The sequence below is a fragment of the Stomoxys calcitrans genome, chromosome 1 (assembly GCF_963082655.1).
Source record: "Stomoxys calcitrans chromosome 1, idStoCalc2.1, whole genome shotgun sequence".
Classification (NCBI taxonomy): domain Eukaryota; kingdom Metazoa; phylum Arthropoda; class Insecta; order Diptera; family Muscidae; genus Stomoxys; species Stomoxys calcitrans.
The window spans coordinates 170972453-170989919 of record NC_081552.1 but is presented as its reverse complement, the minus strand read 5'-3'; the positions used below and the strand labels follow the sequence as shown (position 1 = coordinate 170989919).

The following is a 17467-nucleotide window of genomic DNA, read 5'->3' as shown; positions in this document are numbered from 1 at the left end:
GAAGTAGGTCAGTATAGCTATTGGTATCATAACGGAACACATTGGACTACGAGCTCACTTATGTAAGATCGGTGCAGCAAGTGATAGTATGTGAAGGGCGTCCGGGGAAGATGATGAGACGTTGGAGCATTTCCTTTGTCATTGCCCGGCTTTCGCGTCTAACAGATACCGGCACATAGGTGGGGACACTATACCAGACATGAACCAACTTAGGGGAGTGGCATGGAAAACAACTAAGGACTTTGTAAGTACCACGGAATTCCTAACTTAAAATTTTCCTTTTAGAGGTTACTTTATAGTTTTTAGAGCGCACAACAAGCCCATTACTGGCTTAGGTGTATGTCCATAGTGGCATGGGGCGGATTAATATCTGCACCCTCTTTTCAGCCTAAACTATCCTAACCTACGCATAGGTCATCATCGGGGAGTTTTTAGTATAATTATTTCTTGTTAATATTTCTGTAATCGGTTTGTTTCAGATGGATGGCGGATTGGGCCATCGCATCGATACCTAGTGCTTGGACTGCCAGTGACCCTCTAGACCGGACTTTTTTGTTGGGAAATCTTTTGAAGATCTGCGAGAGCCACCGTTGGCCATTCTTTTCGCTCATCCGCTGCAGACCAAAATGCACATTGTTTTGCAAGTCAGTTTGGATATTATAAATTGTTTTATAATTACTCATTCCAAATTTCTGCCATATCAGACGAAAAATGAGGTTCGATATATGAGATGTGATAATAATTAAAATATAATTAAATAATAATTAAAATATAATTAATAATTAAAATTTAACCCAACTGTTTTCGCTGTCCTCGTTTCGGCCACACTACTATATGGTGGGACCACACACATACGAGCTTACTCAGTTGCTGGTGATTTCAATGTGTGCGCCTCTCTTTGTGTCTTCACGTCCGCACAAATAGACAATGTCGCTTGGATTTCAGCGGTTTTCCGTTGGCTAAGGTTGAAAATGTTTAAAAAAATATCCATCATTCTGCATGAAACAGCGCTCAAAGCGGGACGTGTATCATATTCGAAGCGGTTCGACTGCAATAAAAGCGAAGCGGGATAAAAACACCACAAATCAAAAAAACGAAAATGTTTGACAAAAACTAGTGCGCGCGTATAATTTCGGCGAAAGTTTTATATCTAAAGCTATTTCTAAAATCTCAACAATCTGGTGAAGTTCAGTAAACAAAAAATAACTATCTCACAAAAAACTGCAACAAGTTCTTGCATTTATACATCAAATACTCAACAACCAACAGTGCCTACCGCCTCGTCATAAAATCGCCAACAACTGATAGTTCATACGGATAAAATTTCCTTCTTCCATCATCAACGATTGCCGGCTTTTGAGTAATTCGAGCTAATTAAAATCTATTTAAGTTTCAATTGTAACCTTAAGCCACAGAAGTGACATGAGTCCCCTGCACTTGTTGGTAATTTTAGCTGTTGCCATTAGCCCTTGCGGTAAGTCAAACAATGCCTTCCTTGACTCATACCAACCAGATGGTTGTCATGAATAAGTGAATTTATTTGTGAAATCGTCTCTACCAAATTTTGAGCACACACTTAGTATTACAAAATTTGTATGTATAACGCTTGGGACTAATATGTAGAAAACTATTTCGTCGATTGTCAATTTTAGCTCTTTTTGCTTGCATTAGTCAAATTTTGAATATTACCCCGAGATCATCTTCGTTGTAATGCTTGAAATGACAGACGGTTATCACAAGATAAACAAACATTTTTAAAATTTTACACAAACCCAAAAACAGATATCGTGAATAATAATCAACTACTGCAAAAAAAAGCTGAGAGACTTTGGTTAAATAGAGGATACTGAAGTGTGCTGTATGCAATCTATTAAAAATATTTAAAGCATTGTAAGTTCTGCCCTTAGTAATGTGGGTTCCGATCACTTACGATAACGAATATGTTTTAAACACTAAATTATATAGCTTAACTATTTGAAAATTGTTTGTATACCTAACACAACATTCGGTTTTTAACATCTAGAAATATAGGCCGAATTTTAGACCGTCCTTCATCGGTAATGCGATGTAACGCGATGTACTATAGCTGCCATGATAAAATGATCTTCCGGATGTTCTAGCTAACTGTAAAACACAAATGTATGCTGATGATCTGCAGCTATGTGTTGGTACAAAAATAAGCGATATTCAAAAATGTGTATCTGATATAAACTATGATTTGAATCAAGTTTATAACTGGGCAACAAATAATAAACTTTGCATAAACCCATCAAAGTCGAAACTACTCGTAATTCTTAGACGTAAACTAACTGTCCTGAATAATTTAATTGTACATCTTAGTAACACTTCAATACCAAGAGTTGAAACTGCTTGTAACTTGGGTTGAACTTTTAAATGCAATTTAACCTGGACTAATCACATCAGTAAAACTCTCAGCAAAGTGTATGGTTCATGGGCAGTTCGCCTCTCTACACCATTTCAAATCCGCATGCTGCTTGCAAACTCATATCTGATTCCCATTCTCCTATATGGCTGCAAAGTTTTCTACAACTGTGATCTTGAAGATGATCGCAGAATTACAGTTGCCTTAAATGACATTACCAGAAAACATCTTTAATAGAAAACATCATGAAAGTATTTCACAATTTGCGCTACAAGTTTTTAATGTATCCTTTAAAAACTATCTAAATATTATCTGCTTCACAAAATTATCCAAACGAAAGAACTTGGGTATCTCTTCGTTCATCTAAAATTTGCACGATCTAATAGAGGACTGACAATTATACCACCCTGAATAAACTGTCTGAACTCAGAGAGACAATTCTTCATTGCTACAATACGTCTCTGGAACAACCTTCCTTCCAGCATTCAACGCATATGCAATTTTGCAACTTTCAGAAAAGAGCTTTTCTCATTTTTCCAATAGTATTAATAATTTAAATTTGTTTATTTTCAAATATTAAATTATTATATTATATAAAATTTTAAAATTATGCCGTGTGAGAACGGATACTAAATTTCTTTGAAGTTCGGAATGGATTGAGCTGAGGTGTTTACGAGATCGTGAGCAAAATTTCAAGGCCCTAGGTGGTCCGGGCGTCTCTTGGCAGGCCCCTAAATTTGGTCACCTTTTGCGGTCCGATTTTCATTGCTGGATAGTGCTTAAAAATCCCTACAAAGAAGTCCGTTCTTTCGGGCAAAGATGAAGGATGATTTCCGCTTCTAAGAGAAACGAACAAAGATATCATAGTAATTCTTTTTGAATTTTGCAGTTAAAAATGTCCTTAAAAAACCACAAATAAATTCTGTCCGAATTTTTTTTTACAAAAATCCCGAAAATACCCCTTTCGGACAAAGATTGTTTCGAAATCGGTATTTTTATTAAATTTGCTGAGAAGGCTAAAAATATTGTTAAGTGTAAATTTTTTTTTGCATGGCTTTAAGGGACATATGGAGTAAACAAAATATGTGCCCAATTGGGGGATCTGGGCTTTGGAATTTTTCAACTCGAGCGAGGTTTTTCCAATTTTTTATTTTTTAAAGTACTTATAGCACCCGTTTAAGTTGACATACCTGCTTCAAATATCATTAAAAAAGAATCTGCAATATGTCCTCTTCATAAGTAAAAAAGAAAAAGAAAAAATAAATAAAAAATACTTTTTTTTGACAAAAGAAATGAAGAAATGTAAATTTTGTCACAAATCCAAATCATGCATAAAAATTAAAATCGAATCAAAAACGCTTTTGCAAATTGCAAAATACTAAGACAATCTCGACTAAAATTTCAACAAATAAAAATTAAAACTCTTATGTCCCGATATCAGTGGAGATATTGTATACCTCGATCGGGTTAGGTGATTTTTGAGCAACCGGACCTCCTAGGGCTTTGAAATTTTGAACACGATCTTGCTAACACCTCAGTTTATTTTTAATAGTTTTTTTTCGATTTTCTCCCACTGTGCAACGTTCAAATTTGTACCGATCTGTCGATTTAGGTTTTTAGGTCTATAAAAGACGTATTTATTGCCCGATTCCGTTGGAATTTGACACAACCCATTATATCAAGTTCTTTGATATCTGTGCCGAATATGGTTCTGATCAGTCTATATCTTAATATAGTTCCCATTTAGACCGATCTCCCGATTTAAGGTATATTTGTACATATATGTCCTTTATTTAAAATTGGAGGATTTTAAATATATTAAAATAAAATATGGCTAATAGTAAACTGTTCAGTGTGAACAAGCTCCCTCCAGCGAGCTCTATCGTTGGCCAAAGCCTTGGTTTGATTCCACGATACATGGGTTGATTCCAACTCTCATTTCTTACAGCGGATCCATGTGTTTTTCAGACGTCCCCTCCCTCGCTGCCCTTGCGGGTTCCAGTCTAGGCCATTTCTCGCTATATCATCGTGCGGTAGGCGTAGGATTTGACCCAACCAAGTCCATTTTCTCTTCCAGATTTCCACATTGACAGGGGAAGTGTTTGTTCTTATTTCCAATTCTTCATTTGAAATAAGGTTTGGCCAGAAAATTCGCAGTATTTGTCGTAGGCAGCGATTTAGGAAAACTTGCACTTTACGGGAAGTCGCTTGTGTCAAGCTCCAAGTTGTACAACCATATAATAAAAGTGATTTCACCCTACTGTTGAAGATCCTGACTTTAGTCAGTTGAGTTTAAGAAATGCACTTCTATCCTTGTTAATATGTGCGCGTATGTCTGTCTCCAATCCTCCGTCCTTTGTTATTTTGCTGCCAAGATAGGAGAAGTTATCAACGTCTTCAATAATATGATTGTTTATGGTGAGCGGTGTCCTGCTATACTATCCTCCGGTTTGAGGTATAAGGCCAGTAAAAGATGCATTTTGTGTCCGATATCGCCGAAATTTGGCACAGTCAGTTGTAATAAGCTTATCGGACAATATTTGGATACAGCTGCCATATATACCGATCTCCCGATTCAAATTCTTGGGCCTTTAAACGGCGCATTTAGTAGCTGATTTCGCCGAAATTTAGCAGAATGTGCTGCGTTGAGATCCTTGGCGAATATGGTCCAGATCAATCGATATCTTGATATATCCCCCACATAGAACGATATTCCGATGCAAGGTCTTAAACCCAAAAAGCCGTATTAAATGCTTTATTTTGGTATAATTTTAAAGAAAGAACTATCCTATCGAACCATATTTAGTTATCAAAGGGCCTTGAGCCCCAAAGAAGGAGCATTTTTCCGATTTCGCTGAAGTGTGGAACATCGAGTTGTATTAGTCCTCTCAACACACAGTGTATTAAATTTCACACAAATCGAGTTATAAATGAAACTTTTATGGACCAAAAACTTTAAATCGGGAGATCGGTTTTATAGCATCTATATGCAAATATGATCCGATTTAGACCAAATTCAGCAAAAATGCCAAGAAATCTAATATAACTCATTGCTTTAAATTTAAGCGAAATCCCGAAATAAATGCGCCTTTTAGTGGGCCGTTAGAGCCGTTGCCGTTGTCTAGCATTCGAAGCCATCAACATAACTTTCAACAAATGCACTAAATCATGTCCTACCATGGAAGTAGTGTAATTGTTACAGACAAAAAACTGTCATTACATGAACACATGCATGGGAAAAGTCCAGCTAATAGACAGGGTTGTCAAGCGTGGTTAATGGGGTATTTATATCATAAAGGCGTTTTCGCAATAAGCACGATATAAGTACAACATACCAACGTAGAGAGCTGAAGCCTTCACACTTAATATGATTGAAAAGCCTTCTAACCAAAGACTCAACGCGTCCCATAGTGGTTGGTGTATGTTGCGGTCTCTGGCTTTCCTTTTTCATTTGCAAAGAAAATCTCCAATCATTGAGCTCGTCTCGAAAGAAAAACAAACAAAAAAATAAGCATTTAACATAAAATATGCAAAAATTTCTTTGCGTTTTCTTAACGTACATTCGATGAAACGAATTTCTGTATTTTCAAAATTTTTTCCGATACCCCAAAAATTATATGCATTTGCATATGTATCCGATGTCTAGAAATGAGAAACGCGTAATCTGACATGGACGTTTAACCCCGTAAGGCTGCAAACGTAGCAAGCGGCAACAGTTACTCCGCTCGACTGACCTAATTTCTGGCATTCATTCTCCTGGAAAATGCCGGAAAAACTATGCTTGGGTACGTCTCTCTTTCTAGATACGAGAAAGAATGCCGAAATGTTACTGAAGCTAAGAATGCGGTGTACAAAGCAATCCTGCATGCAGTATCTATGTGACAAGTGACCAAGATGTATCGGGAGAAAAGAAGAGAAGAAAAACATCTGGATCGCTAGATGAAGAAACAAATGACAAGAGGTGAGTGTGAGCAAATTGAGATGTTCAGGATTGAAAATGAAAAGTCCTAAAAATCTACTAAAATATACCGGTGACCTATAGTGCCAGCGATGAGGATACCCCAGAACCAATTCCTGTGGACGGTATAGAATGTATACCGTCTAGCCAGAATGAGTTCAGTGTAGCAGTGACTCTGCTGAATAACACCAATGCAGCAGAAGCCCATGGGGTTTCAGCATGTACATCAGCTCGTTTGCGTTATCCGGCCTGAAGAATGATTCCATTTGGTCCTGTACACTAGAAAGGAAACAAACAGCATGCCTCATTTCCGGAGGAATAAGTATCCTTTTCATCGATTTTACGAGATATTCAAGTGTACTGAAGGTGAGATGAAAAGTCCACCAGATAATTGAGTCCTTTCAGTGCGGCTTTCGATTTAGACCCAATAAATCCACCATAGGCCTGGTATTCCCCCCAATTCCTACAAAATGATTCAAAAGAGACAAATCGATACTTACCATTATTTCGTCGCCTGCAAAGCAGCTTTCGCCAGCTCTATACGATCAAAAGTGTTTCAAGCCCTATTTGAGTTGAGTGTTCTTGAGATTAATAGTAGCTGGCATACATTCATTAAAATGGGATAGAACCTTCACGATCCGTTCAAAACCAAACAACGTTTCAGACAGGGAACCAGCTTTAGTTCATACAACTTTCTAGTTCATACAACTGAACCATCCAGATTGTTTTAAAAAGCTCAACAACTTGCGAGTGATCAGTGAACATTGTTCACATCCGCTAGATCAGACAAGTTCTCAAAGAAATGAGAACTTAAAGTTGAAACCCTTCTGACTGCCCGTGCGGGACACACACAGCGTCGGTTCTTTAGTCTCTTCTTCCGCGACGTCCACACAACTTCTGCAAAAGTCATTACTTGCAACGTTCAGTCTGTTAGTAAGTTTTCCGATCAGACAGTTCTTCTCTGTTCTGCGACAGCAAAGCGGTAGACCTCTTCAAGTCTTAATTAGGCTACATAATATTACAATGTTCATAACCCACCTTTGTGCCCATATATCATTCGTTGCCCTTCGAGCCTGATCCTGAAAACATATTTACCAAAAAAGTGTAGCATTTAATCGACATGTCGCAATGAAATCGACATTTTGTGTTCGTTTGACCAAATAAATGTAACTCCACCACCGGGTGTAGTTTTCGTTTGTAATGGTGTTGCCTGTAAATAGTGCAAAAAATGTTGCATTTCTAACACCATGCCAAGTTTACGGTGGAGAGTGCAGCACTTTAAAACAGCTGCTATCACTTCATAGGCACATACACCTGAAAAGTGCCGTACACTGAATATCATGCATATTCGTGATCGCCTTAATTTAGATAAACTTTACGCACAAAACAACTGAATACCGTCATTCAAGCAAATTTTGTTTGAATGTTCGGAAATGTTTATTTTGTCCGCGTCCTCTACTTTTTATGTAAAAAAATTAACATCGGTATTCACAAAACTTAATGCAGCTTTAAATTAGGTTTATTTGGCAGTTCTATGTAGAAAATAATTCGAATTTGAAACATATTCAATGATTTTTTTTACTTTTCAAGTTTCGCATATCCATGAAAATATAAAAAGTGAAGCACTTAGAAAGGATTAGAGCGACATTTGCAAAATGTTGTAACCTATAAGTGTACTATTTTCTAGTCTCGCAAGCTGAACTGCTCTACAATACCTTGGGATATGTCTGTAGCCAGGCACCCAGGACAGGTGAATTTTGAACTGTTTATTGAGAGATCTGCGACAGTCGAGGTCAGTTTTTGAATTCAAAAATACATTCTCCAGGGTTATTAGAAGTGTGAGAAGATATTTATGCCAATCGTCGTAAGTATATCTTAGCCATTCCACCACTTATTTAATTGCAAGGATCTCCGCTTGATACAAACTACAGTGGTCGGGTAACCTTTTCGATATGACCTGTCCTTGTTGTTCAGAGCACACCCCAATGCCCACCTCGTCGTCTAGTTTGGATTCATCCATATAGCAGTCTATGAAACTTCGATTACCTGGGATATCATAGTTCCAATCGGTTCTATCAGGATTATTGGTCCAGTACTTTTTTTTAAAACGTCTAAGGCAATGTCTAATCCACACTTCCTGGAACATCGGACATGTATCAAGGATAATACGGTGTCTGCAGCTGCCGCAGAGCCAAAGAGAAAGCACTTTTAGTTCAGTGCATCAGATAGTGTAGTCCTCAGGGCGGCTGTGATGAACAAACAAGCCATCCTTTGGATCGAGATAAGTATTGAACAGTAGGTGGACTTTTGAAGCGCCGTCCACCATTAGGTGTATACTGCAGTTGTCAGACCTATAATGCAACACCATATATCATTATAGGTCTGACAACTACAGTATACACCTAATGTATGACACATAGTTTAAACACCCCATCTTATGCCAATAGCTCACTTGCAGATTTATAGGGCAAGAGTTGCCCCTTTCTTGTCCCTTTCAAAATGTTTGATTTTAAGTTAAATTTCCTGTCCAACAAAACGTAAGATATTTTGCGCTTTCAGTAAATGGAAAAACTCTCGACTCAAGAAGACAGGTGTCACTGTGGGTAACTTGTATCTCCTGCTGAAAAGCACTACTTCTGTCTTAAGCCTAGTACTGACTTCAACTTTTCGGCCGAACAACTGTCAAAACGCATTATAAAAAATGGTGACGAAGAAAATGCAAACACATTCCGTAGAAGCGGTACTAAGATGAACAAAATAGTAGCGACATGTCGCTGCGCCAATATACGTTTCGCTCCAACTAATTGCCAATGTAATGAAATGCTCACGAAATGGGCACCAATCAACTCTGCTTAAATGTTGTTGTCTTTGTTGTTTATTGTTGTTAGACTTTTGTTTGTGTTTTGGCAAAGAAAAGAGTGCGTCGAATTTTGCAATAATTTAATAGGCAGTTTCGACGCGAATGAAGTCAGTACTAGGCTTTAGACGGAATTATGCCTAGATTACTTGCTCACTTCGCTGTCGCACGTAGGACTCCTGAAGTATACTTCTAAGAGTGTTGGGAAACTTTCACCTAATCGCAATAGCTACATCATCTGCATACGCCACCTCTTTAACACCTGTTTCTTCCAGAGACAATAATATATTGTTAATGGCTATATTCCAAAATAGAGGAGACAGTATACTTCCTCGAGGTGTTCCTTTGCTAATCCATCTTTGTAGATCTACAGATCCCAAACCTACCGTAATTCATCTTTTAGTTAGTGAGTTATTTATAAATTTTCTGCTTCAATTTTTCAAGATGATGCTTAGTGTATTTTTATTATAATTTTTCGTGAAATAAATCAAGGAAAAAATCTATTTCGGAAAAAAAGTAAAATCCGGTTGAAATGTTTTGGAAATTGCATTTCTTAAATCTTCAACATGAATGTTATGTTGCACTTTTGTTAAGATTTATTATTTCTAGCTTTATCTGTAAAATTTTGTTTATTCTGTAATTTTTTTTTTTTTTGGAAAAAAATCGAATTTTATTTTTTGACATTATTCGGGGCTCTGTTTACTTAGGACAATTTAGGCATTTATTTGGGCCCACATGCTTTTAGTGGCAAACGAGTCGTTTTGCCCCTATAAATTGTAAGGAAAAACGAGTCGCTTTCAGAGCATTATAAAGGAAACCAGTCGTTTGCTCAAAACAGCTTTGGTCTGAACATAATATAATAAAAACAAGTAAGAGCGTGCTAAGTTCGGCCGGGTCGAATCTTGTATACCTTCCACCAGGATCGCATTTGTCGAGTTCTTTGCGCGATATCTCTTTTAAGGCAAACAAAGAATAATGAATAAGAACTGTTATGTTAGTGCAGCTATATCAAGTTATAGTCTGATTCGGACCATAAATGAATGGAATGCTGAAGATTGCAGAAGTCATTGTGTAATATTTCAGTCCATTCGGATAAGAATTGCGCCTTGTAGGGGCAAAATTGAGAGATCGTTTTATATGGGAGCTGTATCAAGCTATGAATCGATTCAGACCATATTGGACACGTATGTTGAAGGTCATGAGAGAAGCCGTTGTATAAAATTTGTGCCAAATCGGATGAGAATTGCGCCCTCTAGAAGCTCAAGAAATCAATATCCCGCAGCTATACCAGATTATTTACCGATTTGCGCCATACTAAGCTAAGTTGTTGGGAATTATAACAAAACTTCTCATGCAAAATTTCAGCCAAATCGGATGAGAATTGCGCGCTCTATGGGCTCAAGAAGTCATGATCCAAGATCGGTTTATATGGCAGCTATATCAGGTTATGAACTCATTTAGACCATGCTAACCACTGTTGTTGGAAGTAATACCAAAATACCTCATGCAAAATTACAGCTAAATCGGATAAGAATTGCGCCCTCTAAAATCTGAAGAAATCAAGACCCCAGATCGGTTTATATGGCAGCTATATCAGGTTATGTACCGATTTGAACAATATTAAGCACTTGGAAGTGATAACAAAACACCGCGTGCAAAATTTCAGTCAAATCGGAGAAGAATTGCGCCCTCTAGAGGCTCAAGAAGTCAAGACCCAAGATCGGTTTATATGGCAGCTGTATCAAAACGTGAACCGATTTGGCCCATTTACAATCCCAACCGACCTACACTCATAAAAAGTATTTGTGCAAAATTATAGCTTTACTCCTTCTATAGTTAGCGTGCTTTCGACAGACAGACGGGCGGACGGACGGACAGACATGGCTAGATCGACCTCAAATGACATGACGATCAAGAATATATATACTTTATGGAGTCTCAGGCGCATATTTCGAGGTGTTACAAACAGAATGACGAAATTAGTATACCCCCATCCCATAGTGGGGGTATTAAAAATGTATACAGTGCAGGACTGTTTAACTGGCAACAGATGGTAATACCGTTTGTAGGATAGGGTTTCAAGCGTCTCAATTTTCTACTCTCCTTCTATAATCTCTGACACCAAGTTTCGAGGTATCTCTCACCACTTGATCATATCATCGGACGTTTTGCCGCACCGGTTTGCGTGTACCATCGTGATCGCAAGAAGTCAAATTAGTATTAATAATAATATTTGTGCACGTAATGTAATTTCATAAATAATTGGTTTGAATTTTATTAAACCATTCACAATAGAGATACTTCTGCAGGTGGCCACACTTAATTTTGAAAAACATAGAATGGTAATCCTGAAGACAGAGATTCTTTATACGCCTGCCCTAAAAATGTATGCAGAACTTCGTTATACTGGTTAGTTGTCAATTTTCGCTGCACTGTACTGTATAGTACTTGAATAAAACAGGGCTAATATATCATTGAAAGTAGTAACTGTCATTCTTGAAAAAGGGTTGGCACTCTATTCGGCTTTTTAACGTGAACATCTGTCAAACTCCTTATAAAAAATATAAGCTAAGAACATGTGATATAAATAAATGCCTTTTTGCGCTAATGGCTTAAAAAAATATTAAATTTTGTTAAAGTTTTTCACAACAATTCCGAAAGCTGAATAGAATAGAATAAAGTCGTAAAAGAGTCAGCTAAAATGTGACAGTCAGTAGATAAAGACAACTCGAAATTGATGGTATCGATGCACCAAACATTGTACCGTTTTTGAAATAAAGCAAATCGTTATATGGGCTAATAGATGCTATTTCGCCCTAAAGGCTGGAAACACATGTTTTTCGGGATTAATTTTATGAAGCTCTACAAAAATCTCATTGATAATACTTTTATTAAAATTTCACCGTAAGTAATGAGGAGGTGTGTCCTTCTAAACTAAATCAGCAAGTTTTTTTGCTTCAAAACCTATTATCTAAAAAAAGTAATAGCGAAAATATATCGCGAATAGCAAACATAGTACCAACCTCAAGTAGGAAATTTAGAAAATACCCACCTGAATTGAGATATTTTTCGAAAATTAATTGGCAAAACAGCATAAAGCATGTCATTTCATGTATAACATTTATGTCATGCACCTACAACTGCATTATCTCTCAAACCCGGACATTGTGAAATTGCCAATGTCATTGTGTTCTCACACCCGTCATTGATGGACAAGGGCAACAATATCTGCTCGATTTTCTTATTTTCACTTTGTGGTAATGTCGGTCAAAAACCACACTCACAACGTTTCTATTATTGTTTCTAAATATATTTGCCGAAGATATTGCCATCAATAAAATTAGACTCACTCAGACGTTCTAGACTAAAAGTAAATTTTGCAGTTGCAGTAAGACCTCGATAAATGCAACGTCCAAATGATTTTGCATCTAAAAATGCTCACTGAATTTTTGATTGTTTTAAGGTATCAAGAGAAAGTTATCAAGCGGATACGGTTGAAGGCAATTACATACTAACATAAGTTATCTCATTTTGAAAGAGAAAGACAAGCTGCTGTCTGGCTTATGTGCGTAAACAGAGACCCAACCAAGTTAATATTCCTGGCAATGTGAGAAAATGTATATTTTAATACTCGAACCTGAGCTGTTTCAACTTATTTCGCCAATGGATGATAATGCAATATGATAGAAAGCTCCTTTTGCAGTTCTAATATGGAATATTGCTAATCGTAGACCTAATGATGAACACAAAATATCAGCTAGCTATAACTTGTACTTTGAGCAAGTATTTCATGTGTTGTTCATCCAGAGCCAATCTGTAACTGGGGTATACATACAGGATATAAAGAAACTCACATATGTATGGGAATACGCTGACTTAACTGACTCTTAAGTTTAGTCTGCGCTACTAAAGGCTGGAAAGTGTAATAGCTTGGAATTCAGAAACTACTGGCCAATATTAGATAATCATGTTAAAAGATGGGTAATCTATAAAATGATGTTATTGTAGCCGCAGGGTTGATCCTGGATCGATCACGGTATGTAAACACGACTGCAGTGGGTTTATGTGCCGAAATTGATTATTCTTATACCCTCCACCATAGGATGGGGGGTATACTAATTTCGTCATTCCGTTTGTAACACCTCGAAATATGCTTCTAAGACATCGTCATGACATTTTAAGTCGATTTAGCCATGCCCGTCCGTCCGTCTCTCGAAAGTACGCTAACTTTCGAAGGAGTAAAGCAGACACTTGAAATTTTGCGGAAATACTTCTAATTAGTAGGTCGGTTGGCATTGTAAATGGGCCAAATCGTCCCATGTTTTGATATAGCTGCCATATAAACCGATCTTGGATCTTGACTTTTTGAACTTCTAGAGGGCGCAAGTCTAATCCGATTTGGCTGAAATTTTGCATGTGGTGTTTAGGTATTACTTCCGGCAACTGTGCTAGGTATAGTCTACATCGGTTGGTAATCTGATATATTTAGCTACCATATAAACCGACCTTGGGTCTTGACTTCTAGAGGGCACAATTCTTATCCCATTTGCCTGAAATTTTGCTTGAAGTGTTCTGGTATGACTCCCAACAAATGTGCCAAGTATAGTCTAAATCAGTTCATAAGGTGATGTAGCCGCCATATAAACCGATCTCCCGATTAGACTTCTTGAGCCTCTAGAGGGCGCAATTCCTATCCGATCTGAAATTTTGCACGTCGTGTTTCGTTATGACTTCCGACAATTGTGCTAAGTATGGTTTAAATCGGTCCATAACCTGATATAGCTGCCATATAAATCGATCTTGGGTCTTGATTTCTTGAGCTTCTAGAGGGCGCGATTCGTATTCGATTTGGCCGAAATTTTGCATGAAGTGTTTTATTTTGACTTCCATCAAGTGAGTCAAGTATGGTTTAAATTAGTCCATATCCTGATATAGGCGCCATATAAACCGATCTCCCGATTAGACTTCTTGGGCTTTTAGAGGGCGCAATTCTTAATTCTTTAAATTCTGCATATGTCTATTTGGTATTGGACTTCCAACAACTGTTCCAAGTATATAGCTGCCATATAAACCGATCTCCCATTTTGATTTTTGAGCCTCTGGAGGGCACAATTATTACTCGATTTACCTGAAATTTTGGAAGTGCTGTTTTTCTATGACTGATGTTTTTCTATTTAAAAATGTCATTCAAAGAACTTGACAAATGCGATCCATGGTGGAGGGTATATAAGATTATTTTACTTATTTTAATTTATTTTGGAACCGAAGTGTAGACTTTGGGCTATGGATTTCTATTCAAGACCACTGTGCATTGTCCACCATGGACAATTTAGTAGGAGCCTTATTTAGTTAGAAGGATAGCCACTACCAATAGTTCGAAGTATTTCCCAAAGTTTTCAAAGTTTTTGTCATATATTTCCTTGTTCTATGTACCGAAACTATACTGTCAATATACATGTAGCTCGTATAAATGAATAAAAGATTTACAAACCAACATTGTAAAATAATTGTTATATGGCTCAAGAGACCAACAAACCCTAAAACATTGTCATATCCATATTCACACTTAATGTATTCTGAGTTACTAATTCCACATATATTCTTCAGATTTAGTATTAAAGCTGTTAAGCAAGTTGTTGATTTTGATTTTTTATATATATCCGAGCAACCTTAATATAATCTGACTAAATGAGAACTCAAGGAACCAAGAAAAAAGTTTAAATTATAATAAGTAACCTTAACAGATGGAAAATTCATAAAATTGACTGATTTTAATTAAATAAAAATCTAAGCTAGTCATTCCGTTCCTAACACCGCGAAATATTGATCGGCGATCCTATTAAATACATATAGGTTAGGTCTAAGTGGCAGTCTGCCATCAGATTCACTTAGACGTTTTCTTTCATTGTGAAACCACACGATTAGGAGAAGGAAGATGCCTTCTTATTCCTACTATTTAACCATCTAGATGGCTTTAAAAAGCCCACATCCGCAAATCAGATCAGCTAAATCAAACAAGTTCTCAATGAAATGAGAACCTTAAGTGGAACTACTTCTGACTACAAGCGCTATACACACACACAGCAGATGTTGTATAGCCTCTTCTTCCTTGACGGCCTCACAGCTTCTGCAGAAGTCGCCTTACACCCTTCAGTCTGGATCAGGTCAGGATGGACACAATGACTGAGACGTCTGTTCGAGCCAGCGACAGTAGAGCGGTGGAGTCAAGATTAGGCCACATAATTTTGGAGTGTTCACAACTTCCCTTTTTTACATCTTTCATTCGTTGCCCTTCGGGCCTGTTCCTAAAGACTTGGCTTACCCCCGGAATATGTTAGGTAGTTCCTAGTCTCGCAAGATTGTCTGCTCTATAATTCCCTGCGATATCTCTGTGGCCAAACACCCAAAACAGGTGGATTTTGAACTGTTCAGACATCTATTGTAGTTGAAAAATCTGCGGCAGTCGAGGGGGATTTTGAATTCAGAAATATGTTTCCCAGAGATTTAATGGCTGCCTGGCTGTCTGAGAAGATATTTATGCCATTCCACAACTTCCTTAATTGCAAGGATCTCCGCGAGATCTCTCCAGGGATATTGCAGTTCCCATCGGGGTCATATCAGGAATACAGTACAGTACTTTTTATCAAAAAGCGGCGCAGCCAATGTGTAATCCATAGAGATGGGTTTCTACCGGGTAAATACCCAATGCTTGGATGTTTATTGGGTAAATTCCCAATAAATACGTTTTTTGGATATTAATAAATGTTTAGATATTTTGGTAATTGAAATCATTTTGCAACGTTTTTTTATTATTTCTTATTCTTTGTATCCAAAACTGACTTTCTGATTTCATAAAATCGGACTGTAGTTCTCTATAACCGCTATGTAGACCGATCTCCAGACTTAAAGTGTTGAGGCAATTAATTCTCCATTTTTCATCCGATTTCGATGAAATATGGCACAGTGAGTTATGGAAGACCCCTACCTATTCCGGGCCGAATCTTATATACCCTCCACCGTGGATCGCATTTGTCGAGTTCTTTCCCGGTATCTCAAAGGAACATCGGACATTGTATCGAGGATAACGCAGTGTCCGTATCCGTGTCATGACCAAAGAGAAAGCTTCCTTAGCCTCACTGCAGTGGTAGTAGCAATTTGCACGTCACAATGTCCAGAGGCATTCGGTGTACCATTAAATTCAGTGCATTAGATAGTTTCGTCCTTAATGCGGCTGTGATGCACAACAAACCATCCTTTGGATCCGGCCTTGTATTGAACAGCAGGTGGACGTTTGAAGCGCCGTCCACCAGAGCACAACACCATATAGCATTAAAGATCTGACAAATGGAGTACACTCCCAGTGCATAACTACTAACTAAATTTCTTATGAACATTCCATTAAGGAGACACTCCTCTCATATCAATGAGTGCGGTCCGATTAAAGTTTAACCTCAACGATAAGGGGCCTCCTTTTTTATGCCGAGTCCGATTGGCGTGCCGCATAGTAACCCCACTTGGTAGAGAAATTTTAACATGGCAGAATACCTTACAAATGTAGCCAGCATTAGTAAGGGGATAACCACCGCTGAAAATTTTGTTGAGACAGGTGTTAAGTTACGCCTAGAGCACTTTTGGTAACCCACTGTGGACGCACTAAGAGCTTCCTGAGGTATATCTCTAGGAGTGCAATAGCCCTAAATGCAATAGTCATGTCATAAGCATACGCGATAGTTTTTATACCTTTTTGTTCCAGAGATAACATATTGTTAACTGCCATATTCCAAAGTAGAGGAGACAATACACCTCCTTGAGGCGTTCCTCTGCTGACCCATCCTTTTTTACCCCCCGCCATAGGATGGGGGCTTACTAATTTCGTCATTCTCTTTGTAACACCTCGAAATATTCGTCTAACGCCCCATAAAGTATGTACATATATTCTTGATGGTCGTAACATTTTAAGTCGATCTAGCCATGTCAATCCGTCCATCTCTCCGGCAAAAGCATGCTAACTTTCGAAGGAGTAAAGCTAGGCGCATAACATTTTGGACAAAAACTTGTTATTAGTGTATGTCGGTTGGGATAGTAAAAGGGCCATATCGGTCTATGATTTGATATAGCTGCCATATAAACCGATCATGGATCCTGACTTCTTGAGCCTCTAGGGGGCGCAATTATTGTACGATTAAGCTGAAAAATAGAGCTGGGCGCATGACATTTTGGACTTGTTATTAGTGCAGGTCGGTTGGGATTGTAAATGGGCCATATCGAT

General features: G+C 37.8%; 1 protein-coding gene across 1 annotated transcript in view; it reads left to right on the top strand.

The window, feature by feature from the left end:
• The first annotated feature begins 967 nt into the window (after positions 1-967).
• The window catches only part of LOC106090078 (putative carbonic anhydrase 3), a 42903-nt gene continuing 26403 nt past the window's right edge, over positions 968-17467 (top strand). Inside the window, exon 1 of the mRNA XM_013256149.2 lies at positions 968-1474. Coding sequence (XP_013111603.2) covers positions 1423-1474 — 52 coding nt within the window. The 5' untranslated portion in view covers positions 968-1422. The remainder of the gene's footprint in view (positions 1475-17467) is intronic.